We start from the raw sequence: 23,779 nt of genomic DNA, 5'->3' as shown, positions 1-23,779 counted from the left end.
ATCATTCCATATAATATACATATTACACCAAATCCACAATAATAATAAATAGAAATCTTATTTTGACAAGTATTAAGCACTTACATGTATTCAAAAAAATAATGTATTTAAACTACCTATTTTAAAATACTAAATTAAAACTAAACGAATTAATCAAGTATCTATTATTGAGATTAACCCGCTAGCTAATTAAAAATAACAAGCACAGTTTTGTTAAATTAAGGTTGATGTTCCGACCGTCCCTCCATACATTTTTGATTACCTCTAAACACTTAACACAGACACTATTTCTTTAAAACTAATCATTTTATCACTTCTCTATAATGAAATGTGTGCGCGTTCGACCTTTTTAATCAATAATTTACAATATTTACTTAGAAAAACAACAGATTCCTTGAAGTACGAGGATGGTTTTTATGTAGAGAAAACGTAAATATTATGTACCACGGGCGAAGCCGGGGCGGACCGCTAGTATATATATATAAATGAATCGCAAAATGTGTTGGTAAGCGCATAACTCGAGAACGGCTGAACCGATTTCGATAATTCTTTTTTTATTATATTCCTTGAAGTACGAGGATGGTTCTTATGTAGAGAAAACGTAAACATGTACCACGGGCGAAGCCGGGGCGGACCGCTAGTCTTATATATAAAAATGAATCGCAAAATGTGTTGGTAAGCGCATAACTCGAGAACGGCTGAACCGATTTCGATAATTCTTTTTTTATTATATCCCTTGAAGTACGAGGATGGTTCTTATAGCTAGAGAGCTAGTTAGTTTAGTTTAAGTGCAGTGGCAGTGTAAATGTTGTTGTTGAGGTTATGTAAATTTAACACTTTAGTTAACTACCAAGATATAAAGAAATGAGGATAGGACACAATAACTATTGGTTGAGGTATTTATAAACTCATAATATACTTTTAAAAAAATCACGTTTTAATAAATTTCTAGAATTAAATTAGAACAGCTGATTCAAAATAGCCTAAAAAATCTTAATAATAATAATTACGCTTCACAGCAAGAAGAAATGTACCATATATGTACCCGCACAAAGTCGATATTGTGTTGCCTACCGTTCGACTCAATGGCTAGGGTTGTAACTACCTTTAATAATTATTACCAAACTAATAAACCGAGTGATGCGAAATAACCATAATTCTTTTAGAGTTTGATAAAATGATCAGGCAGGTATTTTCTTTAATCCTCTGAATTCTCGGTTACTAAATTGTATCGTTGAAATTATTCTTAATCGCGTAAATTTAATAAATAATCATATGGAAAACACTTTTCATTTGTTTTTTTACTTTCACGCCCAACTACTATACAATAATTACGTTGTTTCGGTATTTTGACGAGAAAACGCAGGAAACATCCGTTGTATCATTTTAGATAGATTGTATATTTTGTATCTGTAGAATTGAAATCAAAGCTATGTATATGTTGTCTCCATTCTTTTCTTATCGGATTGTTGATCCCAATGCGAATGCGTCACTTAAATTTTATAAAAGACAATTAAGAACATCAAAAATAAAGTGATACGTAAATATTTCACAGTGCAATATATTATGTAATTAATAATAATTATATATTTATGAAAAAATAATTACATCAGATTTAATAATAGCAATTGTTTTGAATGTACATAATATGAATAAATGATTACATCATAATAGTAATAATCACAATTGTTTTATTTCCCATTTGTTGCAACCCTAGCATATTTTCATGTAGCAGCAGAAGTACCTACACTGGCGGCGCGGCGGCATCGTGCGACATCAAAGGCATTGCCTTACTAGGTAAGTTTATAATGACTCATTTCTTTTATTATATAATTTACGTTTTACTTTTACAGAATCCGATTCAATGGATTATGAAGACGAGTCACACAACGCCATACGATAGTGATGATGAATGAACATTTCAATAAATGCATGCGTGTTTTTTTATGTTGTTTTGTAATTGTTAATTGTTTCTTAAATAAAGAAATAAACTAAATATTTAAATGATGATTTGTTATTTGCAACACAACTTTATATTTGAGATTCTTTACAAATGTATATTTAGTTTTGTATCATCAAATTTATAAATTTTATTCCATAGTTTTCAAAATTAAATGTAAATGACCATAAAAACATTAATAAAGTAAATCATTGATGTAAGGTCAGGGAACGTAATACATATATACATCTGACCATGTAGAAGCTAAGTCTTGTTGACTGCTGAAGTCTGTAAAGTTTTGTTGTCTGCTGAAGTCTGTACGCAATGAAAATGTCTGCCGTTTCGAAAATAAGTTTTTAAGACCCTAATAAATAAAATATATGAATGGCAGATCTGGTCAAATACTTTCAAAATTGTATTTTTTTCAGCACTTTCATAAGTGTCTGCCAGAATGTTATCCGCGTGATAATGGTCTGCCATTGTTATTTTCCGATAGTAATAATAATCTATTTTCAAATATCAAAATGGCAGACGTGGTCAAATGGTTTCAAAGTTCGCCAAAAATTTCCACCTGTCTTACCTAAGCGCGCGCCCCGTCCACCACTCTGGGCTTAGTGACTCCTCATCTCATGTATAGTAGGTATAGGGGAATCAACACACAAAAATCCAGGTCTGGTCAAATACATACAGGTAGCTTTGCGCTAGCTCTCTAGCTATTACTTCTTATGGAGAGAAAACGTAAACATGTACCACGGGCGAAGCCGGGGCGGACCGCTAGTAAATAATAAAATAATAAATAGTGTATTAGATTTGTTATTGTATCTTGTATACCTACGAATAATTATTCTTACGTCTTGTTGGGAAATGTTCAAATACCTACCTATTGAAATAATTTACTGTTACAAATCATTAGTGTTATTAGTTTTGAGTGAATAGGCATGGATCAGAAATTCAGAATATAATATGCTACTAACTACTCAAATACATACATGTTTACACAACAAACACCACTGACCTCTATAACTATAAGTTATAGAGGTCAGTGACCGTCAGTGACAAACACTATGGATACCTACGCTCGCGAATGCAAATTCGGTGATTTACTAATTATTGATACCTAGTCATTGAATTCGTTTTGAAATAGCCTGTACTTTGTAATTTTTAGTGTTATAGACATTTATAAAATGTGGTGCTCATTTTTTTGTAATAAATCATCCCGAACGCTATTGTATTTTCGTTGTTTTATTTCAAGTGAACACCTATACAATTTTGTCACGAGCCGCCTCTGGCCTCTGGGTGAAATAAACAAGTCAAATGATTTTTGTTCTAATTGTATTTTGGTAGTAGTTTGTTTAGAATTTACATTACCATTGTTTAATTTTTATTTTGTATTTGCAGTAAAATAAAAAGATGAAAAACTTCATTAGGTATATTGTACGACACCTCACTCTGAATCGCGCTAGCGAAATTTTTTCGTTACAGAGCACATATACAACTTTCGGACAATCTTCATTGAGGCCGGCCGGCAAATCGAGTATGTCGAGAAACTTCACTTATTCGATGGAGGTATTCTACCTTCCTTCCTCCACAGTTGTGGGACCCCGACGTGCATTGAACACGCAGCTTTCTGATACTAGTAGCTAAAATCAAAACCACAGATATGTCTGTGATCAAAACCATAATAATATTTTTACCTATTATTTTACTAAAAGTCGAGTGCATCGAAATCGTAAATATGTTTTTCACCTTCCTGGTTTTTTTTCCATAGTAAATAGTGTTTTTGATTTGTTGTTGTATGAATAATTATTCTTACTTGTTGGTTATGAAATGTATTTTGAAATAATTTACTTTTACAAATCATTAGTGATATTAGTTTTGAGTGAAAATGCTTGGATCAGCATAATATCATATTTGCTACTTCAAATACATGTTTTGATAAAAAAAAAACAATAGTGTAATGTAGGTAATAAAATAAAACTGCGTTTTATTGTAGGTAATCAATTTTGACATTATTTATTTCCCAAAATTACAATAAAATAGTTTACGCCAACAAATATAACTTTTATTTTTATAACAATCCTACTTCCTACTAATGCGAAAGTTCATACATGTTTCAAAAGAAAAACTTTTACTTTTACTATTATTTCAATTTATCCGGTTTAATTAAGACTTAATATTGATACATATGATCATTATAAATACAAATAGGAATTAACAATATAACGAATACGTGGCACAACTAAAATTTTACCGATACCACCCGTGGTCATTCTCCTTTGTGGGTCATTTGTAACAGGATGGCGGTTCTACAGCGAAAAAAGAAAAATGATGGTCAGAACGCTGATACCGGATACCTTAAGATACTGTAATATAAAATATTACTAGATTAGATAAAATATTATAGGTAGTATCTTCACCGTGTGTGACGCGCTTTACATTCACGCCATCTAGAGTTAAATCTTTATCATTTTTGTATACGTCTGTGTGTGTAAACGACCCTGTATGCAATGACAGATGTTAAAACGCATAATTTTACCGAATTGGGTGGATTTTAAGGCAATGATATAACATATTTCAATAAAATATAATATTCAGTAACCGCCATGACTATTCCTAGGTTTGATGACTATTCCAATTACGCAAAAACTCAAATAAACTAGAAATGTAGAATTCAGCGCCATCTAGCGGGATATTGGCTGGGAACAGATCGTTGCAATCACCTTAATATACTAAGAGTATAAATAAATAATCCCATTGTTTTAGCGTTGGGCGCCATTTTGTTATGGGTTATTTTTCTTAAGCACACGGTGATATGAAGCAAAACAACTAAGCTATTATGAAGGAAACGTTTTATTTCATTGACGTACACAATCAATAGAAATCTTAACTAAAAGTAAGAACTAGGTACATAATATACTTATTATAAAAAAAACAGTTAGACTTAACCAGAGGATAATAACTAGTAGGTAGTAACTAACGTAACTAATTCTAACAAGACTTATATCTAAGTAATCTTAGCAAATTAGTGAGGGCGCCAGGAGGATTTTATTTATTGAACGGGATCCTTCCAATCCCTGCCTTTTAGTTAGCTCCAGGTAGTAAAAATCAGTCGCATGGATATCGAACGCGTATTATTTTGATCACGAGATTGAAGGCGTTTCATACAGGCCCTTCTCGCACGAAAATAATAGCACAAACTTAGAATATGTAATCACACTTATAATTATGATATTATTTCAAACAAATTACACCGACAAACGGTGTGCCGAGATCCACTGCTCAACGACCACTGTCCTTTCAATGACATCGTATAAGGATTTCCAGACGTTTCTTAAAAATATTAATAATTATAAAAAATGCATTGAGATTCGTGTGGATTTGAACTTACGACCCGCGGATCTACGCTCCACATTAGTTCCACTGAGCCACTCGTACGATAGCTCAAGTCGTGAAACTACGTTACAATTATTGTTAGTTTACCAAACATAACAACATGTTTACACAACAAACACCACTGACCTCTATAACTATAAGTTATAGAGGTCAGTGACCGTCAGTGACAAACACTATGGATACCTACGCTCGCGAATGCAAATTCGGTGATTTACTTATTATTGATAATCATTGAATTCGTTTTGAAATAGCCTGTACTTTGTAATTTTTAGTGTTATAGACATTTATAAAATGTGGTGCTCATTTTTTTGTAATAAATCATCCCGCTAACGCTATTGTATTTTCGTTGTTTTATTTCAAGTGAACACCTATACAATTTTGTCACGAGCCGCCTCTGGCCTCTGGGTGAAATAAACAAGTCAAATGATTTTTGTTCTAATTGTATTTTGGTAGTAGTTTGTTTAGAATTTACATTACTATTGTTTAATTTTTACCTACTATATTTTACTAAAAGTCGTCGTCGAGTGCGTCGAAATCGTAAATATCTTTTTCACCTTCCTGGTTTTTTTCCATAGTAAATATTGTTTTAGATTTGTTGTTGTATGAATAATTATTCTTACTTGTTGGTTATGAAATGTATATTGAAATAATTTACTTTTACAAATCATTAGTGATATTAGTTTTGAGTGAAAATGCTTGGATCAGCATAATATTATATCATAGGTATATGCTACTTCAAATACATGTTTTGATAAAAAAAACAATAGTGTAATGTAATAAAATAAAACTGCGTTTTATTGTAATCAATTTTGACATTATTTATTTCCCAAAATTACAACAAAATAGTTTACGCCAACAAATATAACTTTTATTTTTATAACAATCCTACTTCCTACTAATGCGAAAGTTTGTGAGGATGTGTATCATGTGTGTGTTTCACGCAAATACTACTGAACCGATAACAATGAAATTTAGCACACATATAGAACGTAACTTGGACACATTGAATAGGTTTTATCCCGGAAATCCCACGGGAACGGGAACTATGCGGGTTTTTTTTTTAAATGCGGGCGGAAAGCTAATCGTTCATAATATAAACCGTAGCAGGTGGCGTTTTGAAGTTTTGTCTACCCATACAGAAAAATGGAAAACTTGTTTTACATTCACGCCATCTAGACTTAAATCTTTATCATTTTTGTATACGTCTGTGTGTGTAAACGACCCTGTATGCAATGACAGATGTTATAATGCATTTTTTTACCGAATTGGGTGGATTTTAAGGCAATGATATGACATATTTCAATAAAATATAATATTCAGTAACCGCCATGACTATTCCTACGACTTTAAGGTTTTCCAATTACGCAAAAACTCAAATAAACTAGAAATGTAGAATTCAGCGCCATCTAGCGGGACATTGGCTGGGAACAGATCGTAGCAATCACCTTAAATCATTCAGAAACGTTGTAAATTATATGTCCTTATAGAGATAAGAAAGTAGCCCTGTGTATGAAATATACAACTAAAACTTTTATGTAAACAAAATGACATACAAATTCATCCTTCATAGCATTATTATAAAACATTTTTTATGATGACGACGCGGTTGGCGCAGTGGTAAAGTAATTACTGCCTACTGAGCCGACGATCCCGGGTTCGATCCCCGGTCAGGGCAAATATTTGTGTGATGAACTCAATTATATTTTGTTCTTGGGTCTGGGTGTTATCTATATATGTATTTATTAAATATTATATATTTTATCGTGGCCTAGTACCCACAACACAAGCCTTAATTGAGCTTACTGTGGGACTAGGTCGATTTGTGTAATAATGTCCTATAATATTTATTTATTTATTTATGTTATGTCATGCAGGTGGGTGATAAAACCAGATTTTCGTTTGCCGTCCGAAGAAGAAATCCGTGCTATGGTATCGCCGGAGCAATGTTGCGCCTACTTCAGTATGGCGGCTGCGGAACAGAGGCTAAAAGACGCTGGTTATGGAGAGAAATTCATTTTCACTCCGCTAGAGGATGATGATGAGGAACTGCAGTTGAAAATGGATGACGAGGTAGGTAGTTTATTTATTTATTTATTTATTTTATTTATTTATAATCTTTATTGCATACAAAACAAATACAAATTTCACACACACACAGACAGGACATTTGATGCAAAGGGCGGTTTAATGTATGGTAATAGGTAAAAAAAAAAACATTTGATCTACGTCAGCTTTAAGTTTATAGTTCGAAAGCATTTAATTATTTATGTAATGTCATTTATAATAATCAGTTTATTTGAACGATTTGAACAATATCTGTACTTTTAAGTGTTTTGTAGACTATTGTATTGTCGTGTAGCAATAATACTTTACGGACAGGAGATAAAAAAAACAAACATAATTTATAAGTTATAATCTATTTAATTTCTTAAAAATATATTTTTTTTTTATATAGAACATATTATAATTATTGAATACACTTTCACACAAGAAACTGCAGTTTTGTGATTTCATTACTGTCTCCAGGTGAAAGTAGCTCCCTGGAACACAACGCGAGCGTACATCCAAGCTATGCGGGGTAAATGCCTCCTCCAACTCACTGGTCCCGCTGACCCTACGGGGTGTGGTGAAGGGTTCTCATACGTGCGAGTGCCCAACAAACCCACACAGCAGCCAAATGAGGAGCAGCAGCCAAAGAGAACGGTCACGGGAACAGATGCTGATCTGAGAAGACTCAGCTTGAATAACGCTAAAGCGCTGCTGAGGAAGTTCGGCGTGCCGGAGGAAGAGGTATGTAGCATTGATATTTATCGCAATGTCAAAATTTTGAATGATAGTTTTCAAGCAAATTCTTGAAGTTTAAGTAGATCATATTATTTCAGTTAATATAAATCATCATATTTCTGCTTAACTTGAAATGGAACACTTTAAGAACATTAAACTATAGTTCTATTTTATGAAAATAGACTTAGGCACTAAATTTATGTAAAAAAAAATGGTTGTCGGTAAAGTTGGTTTACTGACGATAGTTGAACGTGCTTCTTTGTCGCTCGTTTCGCGCTTTCGCTTGCACTTCAAGCCGTACCTACATGGAACGCCTCAGAGCGAGGTAACGCCGCATGAGTCATGTTTTTTCGTGCGTGCAGCCGGCTCTATCGAATTATAAGACGTTGTCACGTCAAAAAGTCGCACATAGTCGTGAAATCTAAAAAATATCTCTTATGTGGAATATATAATATGAAATGCCTATTTTGAGTAATAATTTTTCCTTCGTACAGATCAAAAAGCTTTCACGTTGGGAGGTTATTGATGTAGTTAGAACACTTTCAACTGAAAAAGCTAAGGCTGGAGAGGAAGGTATGACGAAGTTCTCTCGAGGGAACAGGTTCTCTATAGCTGAGCACCAGGAGAGGTAAATTATTATTTTTATTATGTGTATATCATTTTGTACTGAAAAAAAAAATAAATGTTTAGACTTTGAAGTAGAACATTAATTGATATTTTTTTAAGGAATAAAAAAAATCGAATACGTGGCGGGATTCGAACCTGCGTCCTTTTGCCGTACCGTGTCAACACCTAGCCACCCGATTATATTTTGTAAAAAATACCTATGCTCATGGACGTATAAAAAAAGACGGACGGTATATCGCCTAAACATTGAGTGAAGCCTAGTAATGGCGGCGAAACATCCATGTGTGTGTGCCATGTTGCCATGGCAACAGCTGTCCTGATGACAATGGCTATTTTTTTCTATAAATTTTGCCGTAATAATTTTGTCATTAAAACATAAAAGAAATAACTTGCTTCCCTGTGGAATGTAATCCCTTGTGTTTTGTTATTTAAAATTATACTGTTGCGACACCATTTAACCACGCAAGACGGCATTTTAAATATTTTTTGTGAAACAGTGACGCAGTTAATTAGTCGGCAGTTCACGACATAATGGCGGCCGACTAGCTTACTATGGTGAGATTGTGTGCGTGTTTATTGTCTTTACACAATCGCTAGCTTACTATGGTGGCTTCACGTTGTTTGTTCGTAATACGGCGTCCGTCTTTTTTTATACGTCCATGCCTATGCTAAATAAAATTTAATAAGAATACTAATTGTTTACTTTAGAAATATGTCAAACCACCCAGGCACCCGATTCTATTCTGTATAAAAATACCTATGCTAAGCTAAAAATTAAATAAGAATACTAATTGTTTAGTTCAGATATAGGTTAACAACACGCCTAATTATGTTTTTATCCATCAAGGTATAAAGAAGAATGCCAACGTATATTTGAGCTCCAGAATCGCGTATTGCAAAGTACTGAAGTCCTAAGTACAGACGAAGCCGAGAGTTCAGTTAGTGAAGAGTCCGATCTCGAAGAAATGGGAAAAAATCTTGAGAATATGTTGGCGAATAAGAAGACTACGGAACAGGTTGGCATCAAATTATAATTTATTCACTATCAGCATATATTTGCTCCCACTTCTGATACATATAGCATGCCTCATGTATAATGACATATTATGTCTTTGAAATTTTTGGTTCTTGAATATTTCAGTTTTCTGATCTTTTTCATTTTCATTGAAAGCAATAATGTACAATTTCCTTATAAATTAAAAGCAATATAGATTTTAATTTTTTTGACTGACCGGTTGGCTCCGTTGGTAGTAGCCCTGCCTTCCAAGCCAGAGGTCGTGGGTTCGATTCCCACCCGGAGTAAATATTTGTGTGATGAACATAGATATTTACATACTCTGTGTCTGGGTGTTAATTATCTATATAAGTATTTATTTAAAATTATATATGTATGTTTATCAGCCATCTGGTTTCCATAACACAAGTGAAAGCTAAGTATGGGATCAGATCGTGCCGTATGTGAAAATTGTCCTGAAAAATATTTATTTATACATCAAAATTAAATCTTATTAAAATATACCTATATAATTTCTTACATATTTGTTAAACGATATAAACATAATTATGAACCAGTAACAAAGTTTTTGCTACCTAATTTAGTACATGATAAAGTTTTAATAAAATTAATATGATATTATTAATTATTCAATAGTTAACGTTGGAAAGAGAAGAGGCAGAAAGAGCGGAACTCAGGAAGATGATTCTCGGACAGTCAGAAAAGAAACCTCAGATAAATCAAAACGATCAACAATCATCTAATCAAGGTTTCGTTTTATTTCTTGAAATTATGCTGATATAAGCGTATTGGCGTAGAGTATGTGCACGCGTTTTATTTTGAAATAGTTCAAATTCAGGTTTTATTTTCTCGTGTCATGTATTAATATAAACTTATCGATATACATATCATGGTAATATTCTTGAAACAATTTTTTTCAGGTCGAGTACTTCGCATAGTCCGTACGTTCCGTAACGCATCAGGCCAGCGTTACACTCGAGTAGAGTTAGTCAGGAAGCAAGCGGTCATAGAAGCGTATACTAAGATCCGCTCTACCAAAGATGATGCGTTCATTCGACAATTTGCAACTATGGATGAGTCACAGAAAGAGGAGATGAAGCGAGAAAAGAGGAGAATTCAGGTAAATCGTATCCAAAAAAAGGTGGTTTGTGCTTTTAACAGTATTGAATAATTAGAATTTTATACGGAAATTTTACGTTCTTCTCGATGTTTTGAACACTTTGAAAAGCGTGGTAAGAAACAATTTTAATTATGAACTAACAATAAGATACTATGTTTGTTCATAACAGTATTCTATGATAATATGTGTGCTTTATAGCGTACAGTTTAAGTTGTATGTAATAGTCCGTTTTCTTATGGGAAAAGGTATACATTTTTGAGTAAAGCAATGCCATTTGGTACGAATGTTGTACTCGTCCACCTAAGCCCAAATCGCCCGGTAGCCAGTCTTTACTCCCCTGCAGAAAGGAGGGAGGGGGGGTTATAGAACAGAGCGCCCGACGCTCCGAAAAAAAATTCTGGCGGATAAATTTGGACCTTTGAGTCGAGTTTGGTGTCGTTATCAGGTAACTAGATGATGCCCGTTTCATTCTCCATACCAGATTTTTAGGGTTCCATAGCAAAATATGTCACAATCTTTAAAATAATAAACTTTTAGTAGTGACAAAATCCAAACAAACAAGTATAGTTTTATATTTTTGTATGAAACTTGGTTTATAAAAAATATTGTCTGAAAGGCCGTTTAATGCAGATTATAAAAACATTAACATGTAACATATATTCTATCATTTTAAATGTAAAAAAAATTATATAAAGTACAGAAACGTACGACAGCGCAGCGTAGGGGACGGCTAATAGACCCGAAAAAGAAGCAATACTAACAAAAAAAAAACAGCCAAGTGCGAGTCTGACTCACTAATCGAATGTTTCGTACTTATTTGTCATATACCATGTTAACTGGTCTGGTAGGATCTGGATATTTGATACTCAAAAATTTTCGTCTTTATAATATTAGTGTGATTTTTAATCATCTTTAAATTATAAATGAAGTCAGGTAATATTGTTAAAAATAAAGATATATAATAATAAAACGTTTTTGTAATAATAATAATGACATAACCACCTCCCCAATTACATAATTCTGTACATTTGAGCTGGCGTTTAAAACACTTTAATCTGGAACTGCAAGATTTCACGCACCGATATCTTATTAATTCAAAGCTTTTCTTTTCTTTTTATTTCAGACGGACAAGGAATATTTAGATTTTTTTGTAGGCCCCCAAATATACACAGCCTGTAAAACTGCCCTTAAGGTGTGTTGTTTAAAGGCAGCTTCTATGGGTGGCAAATTTTCGATTTCCCTTCTTTTTTATATTAAAAATTGTTTGCGACCCTCATTTACTGTCTCAGCGTTGTATGATTTGAAAAATATAAGTACGTTTATAATACTTATAAAAAATATAAGTTCTGGATAAGAATATCTTTAAAATATCGTGACTGTCCTTACCTATCATGCATTGTAATCACAAACTTTTCAATTTCACTGTGTGCATATTTGCCACTGTAAAGTGCTACAAACCCTCGGCCTCGTGTGGCTTTAGGATATGCCTTCCATGTCTGAAATGCAGTTTATTTGCGTCTTGCATTTAATAGGAGTTTGTATAACATCTGGTAAAATAATGGAATAAGGGCAAAACGTGTGTAATTTGTGGACCAACAAGAAAACCATTTCTTAAGTATTATTTGTCAAGAAATTAATAGTCTAAAGTCAAACTTAAACATTTATTTATTTAATTAAAGTTCTTGTAAAAGCAATTTTGAATCGTCTTAACTCATAACATTTTTTTAACATTTATCACCGATTCGGAAAGCAGTAAGTATGGAGAAGAAAAGAAACTTTTTATTTGCTCTTTTAAATCATATCATAAGGTACAATTTAATTTTACATAGATGATGATGAGACTGATTTCAGCCTATATGAAACTACATAACACATTACAATATAGTAATATGTAATATAGTAATATGTAATATGTAACTACTAATAAGTCCATTATTTAAACATGAAGCTAGCAGTGTTACATGCAGGTATTTATGATTTCATCCTGTGCCATCATTTTTATCCATAGCCTTTTAGACCTTCTAGCTTTGGTACACACGATATAGTGATATAGTAGCCAAAATAATGTTAAGAACAGTCGACACAAATAGCTAGTACAGAATATCATATTGTGTTCTAACTTCTAAAGCTAGAAGGTCTAAAATAACTATGAGTACACAATAGAAGGGAAATCGAAAATTTGCCACCCATAGAAGCTGCCCTTAAACAACACACCTTTAGGGCAGTTTTACAGGCTGTGTATATTTGGGGGCCTACAAAAAAATCTGAATATTCCTTGTCCGTCTGAAATAAAAAGAAAAGAAAAGCTTTGAATTAATAAGATATCGGTGCGTGAAATCTTGCAGTTCCAGATTAAAGTGTTTTAAACGCCAGCTCAAATGTACAGAATTATGTAATTGGGGAGGTGGTTATGTCATTATTATTATTACAAAAACGTTCTATTATTATATATCTTTATTTTTAACAATATTACCTGACTTCATTTATAATTTAAAGATGATTAAAAATCACACTAATATTATAAAGACGAAAATTTTTGAGTATCAAATATCCAGATCCTACCAGACCAGTTAACATGGTATATGACAAATAAGTACGAAACATTCGATTAGTGAGTCAGACTCGCACTTGGCTGTTTTTTTTTGTTAGTATTGCATCTTTTTCGGGTCTATTAGCCGTCCCCTACGCTGCGCTGTCGTACGTTTCTGTACTTTATATAATTTTTTTTACATTTAAAATGATAGAATATATGTTACATGTTAATGTTTTTATAATCTGCATTAAACGGCCTTTCAGACAATATTTTTTATAAACCAAGTTTGATACAAAAATATAAAACTATACTGGTTTGTTTGGATTTTGTCACTACTAAAATTTTATTATTTTAAGGATTGTGACATATTTTGCTATGGAACCCTAAAAATCTGGTATGGAGAATGAATCGAGCATCATCTAGTTACCTGATAACGACACCAAACTCGACTAAAAGGTCCAAATTTAGCCGCCAGAATTTTTTTTCGGAGCGCCGGGCGCTCTGTTGTTTAACCCCCCCTCCCTCCCTCCTGCAGGGGAGTAATGTCTGGCTACCGGGCGATTTGGGCTTAGGTGGACGAGTACAACATTCGTACCAAATGGCATTGCTTTACTCAAAAATGTATACCTTTCCATACAAGCATGCCCATAAGAAAACGGACTATAATAGTTATGATGCTTTTGAACAGGAACAACTGAGGCGTATAAAGAGGAATCAAGAACGGGAAAGGTTGGCGGGCAATCCTCCTGTGCCTGGGTCTATAATTGGCGGCGACAGTGAGTTAATATTACAATGATTTCACCTAAAATTGAATATAAGTGTTGAAAATATGTACCCCAAGTATTTCTATTTTAACATGTTTCCTTGCATTTCTTGTAGAAAAAAAATGTGTGCGTGTACTAGTGTACACACGTAAGAAGTGAAACTTCTTTATGACCTTATTTTTCAAAAAATAATTTACTATATGCAACTTTACAGAAATACGTCGAATCACGCGATGGCGCGTAACGGAAAAATTTCACGCGTAACGAAAAAATGTTACACTAAATTTCTTTCTAACCCCGATAAAGAAGTTTCACTTCAAAAAATATGTTTTTAACTTTTTGATTCATTCTGACAATAGTTTAATATGTTGTATTTTCTAGGTATGAGTATGTCATCAATGGGAGACATGGGTTCAGCGTCACCTGGTCTCATTCCTTTAGGACAAATCAAACAAGAGCCCGATCTTCATACACCGTCACGCCGACGCGCTAAGTTGAAACCAGATCTGAAATTAAAGGTAAAAATAATACATAAAATTGATTGATATGTATTAAATTTAGTGCTTGTTAAATCTGTAAAATATTTAAAAATATGCGAATGAAAACTATCCGTTATAACATGATTATAAAACCTATATAAACCGACCAAATAAAGGAAGGTGTCTCATTTGTTAAACAAATGTCTTTGTGGTAGTAATTATTAGTTCTTCTAATCAAGCAGCCTATAAACTGTGTGTTTAATAAACAGTTTTAAATGTGCAAGTCTCATAATGCCCACTAAAATAAGTTATTCTTTATACTTATCAAACAACTTTTCAGTGCGGTGCTTGCGGTCAAGTTGGACACATGCGTACGAACAAAGCGTGTCCGCTGTACACTGGAGGGGGCCCGTCGTCACCTGATCGTGATGAGAGGGACAGTGAACCGGTCGATAGTGAGGACCTCACTTATGTTGAGGGGACTAAGCTCACACTGCCGTCGAAAATTGTTAAGGTCAGTTTTTTTTAAACTGAAAATTATTACTATTCCAAATGCTGAAGGAAATGAATATTCATTTCCTTCAGCATTAACTAGCTTATATAAGCTAGTTTTGTTACACGTTGCAAATGCAATAACAATGCGGCAAACCTGTTTGACGTTATCAGTAGATTTAAATAGAAAGAAATAAAAAAGACATGTGGCACTCGGGGACTGCCGCGGTAAAGCTATTGCATGCTATGCCTTCAGGCCACACCTCTGCGCCCGTCGGAGTGGGGAGCGTGAGGTTTTTCGTTACTAAATTTCTGGATTCGGTCCCCGCGCTCAAGGCCTGCGATAGAAGCTATGCAATAGCTTAAAATTTAACATTTTGTTAAAACTTAAAGTCAGTTAAAAGAAACAAATACTTACTAAGAAAAATGTCAAATATGTGTACTATAATAATTATGTGCCAACCATTTTATAAATCAAATTCGCACGCACTCCGCACCCGCAATCGCTCAGCACGCGCACTACAGTCGTAGCGTGACGTCATCACAGTATTAGTCGAATGAGCGCAACTTTAAAATTGCTTCATAACGCTGCTGCAACTTTGGAATTTCTGGACGGATTTTGTTGAAATATAAACCATTTTCGAAACTTCTATCTCGGGCCTTGAGCGCGGGGACCGAATCCAGAAATTTAGTAACGAAAAACCTCACGCTCCCCACTCCGACGGGCGCAGAGGTGTGGCTTGAAGGCATGCTATGCAATAGCTTTACCGCGACAGTCCCCGAGTGCCACACGTCTTTTTTTATATGTGAACTTGTTTTCGAAACACAACAAACATTTGTATGAAATCAATAGATTTACGTCCTTTCCACAACCCACAGCAATCCGAAGAGCTGCGCCGTCGCAGCGGCCTGAGCAGCAGCGGGCGGTCGCGCGGCGAGGTGCGCGCGGCGGGCCGCACGCGGCGCCGCGGGACCGCCGGCGAGCCGTGCGACTACCTCGTGCGCCGGCCCGCCGAGCGCCGCCGCACCGACCCGCTCGTCACGCTCTCCTCGCTGCTGGAGGACGTGCTCAACCACATGCGGCACCTGCCGGACGTGCAGCCCTTCCTGTTCCCCGTCAACCCGAAGGTACGGTAGAGCCGTGACCTTCGAAATTCGAAAATAACCATAAACAAAAGAGTTTTACAAAAACATGTGCATAGAGAATTGTGTGCATTGTTTATTCCTGCTTTGTTGTTGAAACATTTTCCCGTCGCAATCCATTTCTGAAATAAAGTGCGTAACATTTCAAAACTGCAGTGCAGCTGCTTCATCTACGCGTTAGTAGCGCAGATGCTCTTATCATGTGAAGGGATATGCTTCTAACGTGTTACTGTCGCACTGCCAGACAACCAGTTATAGAAAAAAACCTGAACTATTACTTACTTTAACTGTTTTTGATGTAATCAGCGCACGCAAAACTATGAGTTCGATCGAGCATAGTACCGTGCACTCAATAAGATGTTATCTGAGTAAATAAAATAAAATAGATTAAATAAATAAGTGCCCAAACGAAACAAAATATGCCTGTATGATATATTTATCGTAACAGATTCTATTACGATATTCATATGTTTATAGATGGTGGCGGATTATTATCGCATTGTATCGCGTCCGATGGATCTGCAGACGATCAGGGACAATTTGCGACAAAAACACTATCAAAGCAGAGAAGAATTCCTTGCAGATGTTAATCAAATTGTGGAAAATTCTAATTTGTATAATGGTATGTACAATGTTTAATGTTTAATGATGTACAATGTTTATTTTCTGAAGTATCCTTTGTCATAACAATTCCAAATAAAATATTCGAATACATTAACAGACTAGTTCAGGTGTAATAATACAACATACAAAAAAAGCACAATAAATTACTCCCAGATTTATACCCTTATCATATTCGTTTTTTAGGATATTTAAGTTTTTTTAGTTTAGTGTAATTTGTAATAAAGTGCAATTTATCAATCAATAGGTGCTAACAGTAGCTTGACGGTGGCCGCTCAGCGGATGATGCAAAGATGCTTCGAAAAACTAGCCGAGAAAGAGGAACAATTTATGAAACTTGAAAAACAAATTAATCCGTTACTTGATGATAATGATCAGGTATGTTATAATAATAAAAGTCGTCTGGGTATGAAAATTATCTTCCTTACTGATAAAATGGTATTCCGAACAATATACCTTTCTGCTATTTTTTTTTAAACATGCTTATATTAGCTTCACCTGATAGAATAGAATAAATTCGATCGCTCTGGCGGGTCACGAGTGGCCGCGTTGGTCAGGCATCCGCCCCGGAATGGCGCGAAAGGATGCGGGTTCGAGTCCCGCCTCGTGATCGAATTTTTTCTATTCTTTATAAATTTATAATTTATAAAGCATTTGAATGCCATAAAAACCAAAAATATCAAATTCACCAATATTTTTAAACTATATTAATTATTTTAATATCGTATTACGGGTGTTTTACATAAATAATTTCTTCTAGGTGGCTCTATCCTTTATATTCGAGAATCTATTAACAACAAAATTGAAAATAATGCCCGAAGCGTGGCCCTTCCTGAAACCTGTGAACAAGAAACAAGTAAAGGATTACTACAACGTTATAAAGAAACCTATAGATATGGAGACCATAGGCAAGAAGATACAAGGTAAATAATATAAAATTATTCGATTATTGATAGACTATTCGTAATTTTATTTTGTTTTAAATCCTGTCCCAATATTTCATAACGTTTTGAAAGTTTTCAATCTAAATCGATTTCCAAAAGCAAACCATTTCTCTCTTTAAGTAGTATTTACTATAAAGTAACTATAAATCTGAATGTTCATTTAATGTTTAATTAGATATAGTAAATATTAATAATTCATTTTCATTTAGCGCACAAATATCACAGTCGCGAAGAGTTCTTACGTGATATACAACTATTGGTTGACAATTGTCGTGCGTACAACGGACCGAACTCACAGTTCACGAGGCAAGCTGAAGCCGTATTGAAAGTAACACAGGAATCACTGGAACAGGTATGTAATAATAGTGTATAGTTGACTAATAATATTTGAGGTACACTTTCAAGAAACAACTTACATGCAACAAAAAAAAGGCAAAAAATCCCGTAATCAAAATCTAATAAAGTATCTATGTATGACATTTGTATAAGAACTTCACATAATATATTATGTATAGTGAGAAACCGCCGCCCATTTTATCAACAAATTTTTTTTAAATATAATTTCATATTCGGGTTCAATTCGACTTCTGCTGACATTATTTTTAAGCTATTGCATAGCTTCTATCGCGGGCCTTGAGCGCGGGGACCGAATCGAGAAATTCCGTTACGAAAAAACCTCACGCTCCCCACGGGGACGGGCGCGGAGGTGTGGCTTGAAGGCATAGCATGCATAGCTTTACCGCGGCAGTCCCCGAGTGCCACACGTCTTTTTTATTTTTTATTATTTTAACAATATGTAATAGATACCTATTATGGAATAATTAAAACCCTTTTTCAAACAGTTTGACGAGCACGTAAGTCAATTAGAGGCCAACATAGCCCGAGTGCAACAGAAAATGTTAGAAGAAGCAGATGTATCGGACACGGAGGAAGAATTGCCCGTAAATGATGAGAAACGGGGCAGAGGCAGGCCGAGGAAACATAAGCCTACACCTTCTACCTCTACGGATGGTATGTTTGTGTTTAATATTACTTATATTATAGACTGGAAGGATTAATTTTACTGTTTTGTTATGATTTAATTCAATTACTCGACGGATTTATTGACGGACATTTTACGGAGAAACGTGTTATTTTCACCTATATAAAGTACTAGCTGTGCCACGCGGTTTTACCCGCATTGCTCCGCTCCTATTGGTCTTAGCGTGATATATAGCCTTCTTCGATAAATGGGTTATCTAACACCGAAAGAATTTTTTAAATCGGACCAGTTGTTCCTGAGATTAGCGCGTTCAAACAAACAAACTCTTTAGCTTTATAATATTAGTATAGATTTTATTTAAGCATAGCATTTTATCCCCGTTGAATACCGATGAAGCGCTTAGTTAGACTAAAATGCAGTTTTTCTTTATAGTAATAGAAGAATAGTAGGATTGATAATTTCGCATAATTCATATCGTCTTGATTTTACAGAAGCAACGCCGAGGAAACGCGGTCGACCACGGAAAGATCAAAATAGCTTAGTAGATGGTAATTATTATAAATTTTTAATTTTATATTCCTTTTATGTAGTGTAAGTGTGTAGGGTTGTCATTAACTATTTTTGCTTGCAGACTTGCAATATTCTGACAGCGGCAGTTCTGGTCTTGAAGAAGTGGAACAAAAAGATGGCACAGAGACTACGGTGCACTTGTCTGTTAAATCTGGTTAGTATTTCATTTGAAATTAACACACACACACTGGTATATATTTTTTTGTATGAATTAAATATTTCGTATAATCTCCTATTATGTTACCGCAAAAACATCACTTATTGAATTTTGACTTTATAATTGAAAAGGCTATTTTTCTTGACTATTAAGGTCTTTTCTATTTTTTTATAATAAAGTCAATTAATATACTTGGATCAAATAACTTGATAATTAAGTGAAAAATGTCGCGCTGAAAATTTTTTAAGTTTTCAATTATCAAGTGAGTCAACAAAAAAAAGAATAATAATTTATATTGCATATTTTTTACGTATTAACAGAAGACGATCCAGGTGCAGGGCCTAGTTTCAACCCGGCAGATTTCCCGATCAAACGGGAAATACCCGACGAGCCTCCGCACGCGTCCGACGAATTGGTCGACTTGGACCAACATAGTATGGACTATAATTATCCTATTAAGGTATTATTATGTATATTTTTTACTTGGTTTGATATACAATTGTTTCAGAAAATGATATGTAGGTGTAGTTTTACTGTGTTGCGTTTTTTAATTATTATCTTTGTGTGCGTGTACAAAATGTGCACGTATATAAACAATTACGTGCTATTTTGAGATTCTGTTCTTTGTTATTTTGATAAAAAATGGAAAATAATTATTATTTCACATTACGACACTCAAAGCAAAACGTTTAAGGCGTTGCCAAGAGCTTTTATTTGCTAGTGTTTTGTTTAAAAGAGCAAAAAAATCTCACAGACACTCAGAATATCAGAGTTTTGGATTTTTAATAGTAAGTGTGATTTATATTACATTACTGATAAAAAAATTATTATTCAATGTACAGGAGGAGCCAATAGAACCGGATATGAGTATGGAGCCTCCAATGGACTTGCCAGGCATGTCTGGGGAGCCGCCGCACTTCAAGGAAGAACCGATGGAGAATTGGCAGGTATGTACCAATGTTCTTTTAACTGGCTTCTAAAAGGTTATTTTTATGTAATATATTACCAAACTTAATTTTTTTTCACTGATGCAATCTTAACATATGCTATAAAATTTGGTATTATTTTTATGTATGATAGGGTAACGGCACCAGTGGTCAGCCTCATAACAGCTTTTTGAAGTTTTGACAATTGCCATTTCTACAACAATCGTCGAATAAAAAAACGTACAACATGTATGGATTTATTGTTTATTGTAGTTTCGAATCAGCGTTTATCAAAAACAATAATTCTCTTAGTAAAATATATAATTAATTTTAAACAAAAAATGGCCCAGAGTCCCAGTGAACAGCCTCTAAAAACCAATAAACAGCCTTGTTGAACCCAGTGTTCAGCCTTTAGTAAGTATAACTATTTATGAGATCAAAATAAACAATGTTATATCAAAATCAACTATATTAATCACATTTTTATAGCAACGATTCACTTAGCACAAAAAAATGTATATCGCACATAATACAAATATTATTTTAAACATACTATTACAATCTCTTTGTGTCTTCTTATTTTCTAGGAACTTCTTATTATTTATCATAAAAACAGCAATAATTCTTTTTAAAGAAATCAGCGATATTAGTTTATAATATTATTGATGCATCTATAATCCACAATATATATAATTATAATCAACCACAGGAGGATCTCTTTCGGAGGATTTCTCTGGAGGATACTGTTGTCTTGGTGGCATTTTTAGCTAGAAAAAAAGGGAACAATAATAACTTTTGGATATAAACAACAATACACAGAATACCATTATTTCAGGTAAAACTTAACTAACATGAAGTATTACTTATAGATTTAAACACAAACATTCGCATTTATACTTAAAATATTATTTCAATAACATCGTGGCTGAATACTGGATCATTGAGACCACAGATTGCGACCCAGTGGTCAGCCGCTTGAAAAAATTATTTTGAAATGCGGCTGACCACTGGGTTTTCTAACAATTAGGAATAATCCCAGTAATCAGCCCCAGGGGCTGTCCATTGGATCTTTCATAAAAAATCAGTATCCAATGGTCAGCCCCTCAAATTTTTAAGTAAAAAAACAATATTTTTTATCAAATTTCATAAAATTAAATGCTCTAAGTAATCTATAAAGTTATTATCTATAAAACACAATCACATTTCATACTAAAATATGTTATTTTTCACCTTTCAAAAGAGCACCACGTGAAACAAAAAATATTGCAGACATGACACTTCTGCTCTTGTCGGCGGACAGCACCTGTAAGAACGTGTTTACTTCTCTCCCCTGACCCCCTGCTGCTCCTATCGCGTGATGCATGAACCAATAACGAAACAGAGCTTCTATTTAAGTGCACGTGATTTGGTTATTTTGATTACAGCGATATTTATGGCCAATAAACAACGCAATAGGCTGATCACTGGTGCCTGGCTGACCACTGGTGCCGTTACCCTACTATGAACAACTAGACTCACAATCGTCTATTAAAAGTTCTACAAAAATGTCCGCGCATCGTTGTTCAAAACATTCATTGAAATTAACACTTTATTTCGTGGCAGTAATGTTCAAAGTATTGTATGGCTCGTTAGAAAACTCTGCCTCATACATGCATAGGCATAGTTTGACTTCGGACAATTTCTGAGCGTGAATATGAATAGTTGTTTATTGTCCCCGTTTTCCAATTACAGCACTAGAGCGCATTAAGCGGCATAATGCTTAACGTTGAATGTTCCAACTACAGCAATGCTTCGCACAATCGAGCACTAGAAAAAGTAATGCGCGTGAATTGATGCGTGCAATCGATTTATCGTTAGTAATTATTAATTGTTGGAAAAAAATTTAAAGCTTTCGTTTCATTGTATTTTTTTCGAAATAATCAAAGTTAATTCAAATTGTGTTAAAAAAAATAAATATAAGTATGGATGAAGGTACAAACATTGAAAAAAATGTTAATGAAATAATCAAAATCCAAATTACTTAAAATAACCGTAAATATTTTTCAACCAATTATTATGTATACCACTTTATTTACACATTTATGAGGTTATTGCTAACTCTATGAATATTTTTTTTTTCAACACTGAACTTAGCGCAACCTGCTGGTGCGTTTCACGTTCCAATTAAGCATCAGCATAATTCGGCATTGTGCGGCACTGAGTCGCATTATGCTCTGTAATTGGAAAACGGGGTGTAGCTTCAATAGTTCAATTACGGGAATAATTATAATATACTTAATTAAAAATAATATTCTACTAAAGATATTTTTTGTATTTTCAGCCCGATCCTGCAATACAAGACGATTTACAAGTCACGGATAGTGAAGAGGAACCCGAAGATGGATTATGGTTCTAAAGAAATCACGTGTTGCAAATAGTATCAAATTTTCATATTAAAAAAGATTTTTTATTGTATTGTTGAATTAAGACTAAAATAAATTAAGTGAAATTTTATGAGCTTTTTATTTTCATAATTATTTGCGTTAATTTTATCTTTATCGCTTAACAATATAGAGTATGTAAACACTAAAGTTCACTATAATATATCACAGTGAAAAGTCTTTCCCAGACGACCCTGACTATATTATATAGATAAGCTATTATAGGCTCAACTATGTACAATTTACACGAACAATGATATTCTTAATTCTTATTATTCACGAAATTATCAATCTTCTCAAAACATCATTTCCAAAACAAGACACTAATAAAAAGTCATGTGAGGTGTGTGAGACATAAGTCACATACGTAATTCATAAGTCGCGTCTGAATTATCAACAATATAAGAATAAAATTTCCATAGGTAGCAAAAAAATATGGAAAAAGCAATTATGGAAACACGTGTGGTAACGAAAATACTTCATCATTATCCCCCGCCCTTTTGTAGGGCGACATTAAAATTATCTTTTCCGCACGCATTTTATATTATCTTCCCACATTATAGGGTGTGATAAATGAAGTCACGTGTAGGTATGCGATCAAGGCTTCTATGTTGTTGAAAAATATACTTGAATATTAATATTTGTATTGTTTTTTACATTGAAACTTCTATAGGCATAACAGCTAATATTAGTAGAATTTCTATATCGGAGTCTAGTTTTGTCAATGGCTAGTTTGTGTAGTGCTCATATATAGCTCAAATGGCTAATATTCTGCAGGGTCACTCATATCTTTCGGGTTTGAAAAATAGTTTATGTCCTACCATTGTACGTGGTCCTAGCCATCTTGGTACCTAATGAACACAGCAGCTA

The 23,779-nt window shown here is 34.0% G+C and overlaps 1 protein-coding gene across 1 annotated transcript in view; it reads left to right on the top strand.

The window, feature by feature from the left end:
* Nucleotides 1–22,980, top strand: part of Taf1 (TATA-box binding protein associated factor 1) — a 45,337-nt gene extending 22,357 nt beyond the window's left edge. The window contains exons 16-35 of the mRNA XM_089698207.1: nucleotides 7,207–7,402; nucleotides 7,859–8,122; nucleotides 8,611–8,744; nucleotides 9,591–9,759; nucleotides 10,395–10,506; nucleotides 10,679–10,878; nucleotides 14,100–14,187; nucleotides 14,557–14,693; nucleotides 14,995–15,168; nucleotides 16,026–16,274; nucleotides 16,767–16,911; nucleotides 17,158–17,288; nucleotides 17,671–17,833; nucleotides 18,064–18,206; nucleotides 18,697–18,865; nucleotides 19,328–19,384; nucleotides 19,468–19,560; nucleotides 19,884–20,023; nucleotides 20,406–20,510; nucleotides 22,810–22,980. Of these exons, the coding sequence (XP_089554333.1) occupies nucleotides 7,207–7,402; nucleotides 7,859–8,122; nucleotides 8,611–8,744; nucleotides 9,591–9,759; nucleotides 10,395–10,506; nucleotides 10,679–10,878; nucleotides 14,100–14,187; nucleotides 14,557–14,693; nucleotides 14,995–15,168; nucleotides 16,026–16,274; nucleotides 16,767–16,911; nucleotides 17,158–17,288; nucleotides 17,671–17,833; nucleotides 18,064–18,206; nucleotides 18,697–18,865; nucleotides 19,328–19,384; nucleotides 19,468–19,560; nucleotides 19,884–20,023; nucleotides 20,406–20,510; nucleotides 22,810–22,884 (2,944 nt within the window). The 3' untranslated portion in view covers nucleotides 22,885–22,980. The remainder of the gene's footprint in view (nucleotides 1–7,206; nucleotides 7,403–7,858; nucleotides 8,123–8,610; nucleotides 8,745–9,590; nucleotides 9,760–10,394; nucleotides 10,507–10,678; nucleotides 10,879–14,099; nucleotides 14,188–14,556; nucleotides 14,694–14,994; nucleotides 15,169–16,025; nucleotides 16,275–16,766; nucleotides 16,912–17,157; nucleotides 17,289–17,670; nucleotides 17,834–18,063; nucleotides 18,207–18,696; nucleotides 18,866–19,327; nucleotides 19,385–19,467; nucleotides 19,561–19,883; nucleotides 20,024–20,405; nucleotides 20,511–22,809) is intronic.
* Nucleotides 22,981–23,779: the final 799 nt, after the last annotated feature.

The sequence above is a fragment of the Colias philodice genome, chromosome 8 (assembly GCF_061535455.1).
Source record: "Colias philodice isolate Cphi_HAF_F1 chromosome 8, ilColPhil1 Martin Lab GWU primary, whole genome shotgun sequence".
Classification (NCBI taxonomy): domain Eukaryota; kingdom Metazoa; phylum Arthropoda; class Insecta; order Lepidoptera; family Pieridae; genus Colias; species Colias philodice.
This window is presented reverse-complemented; position numbering and strand designations above follow the sequence as displayed.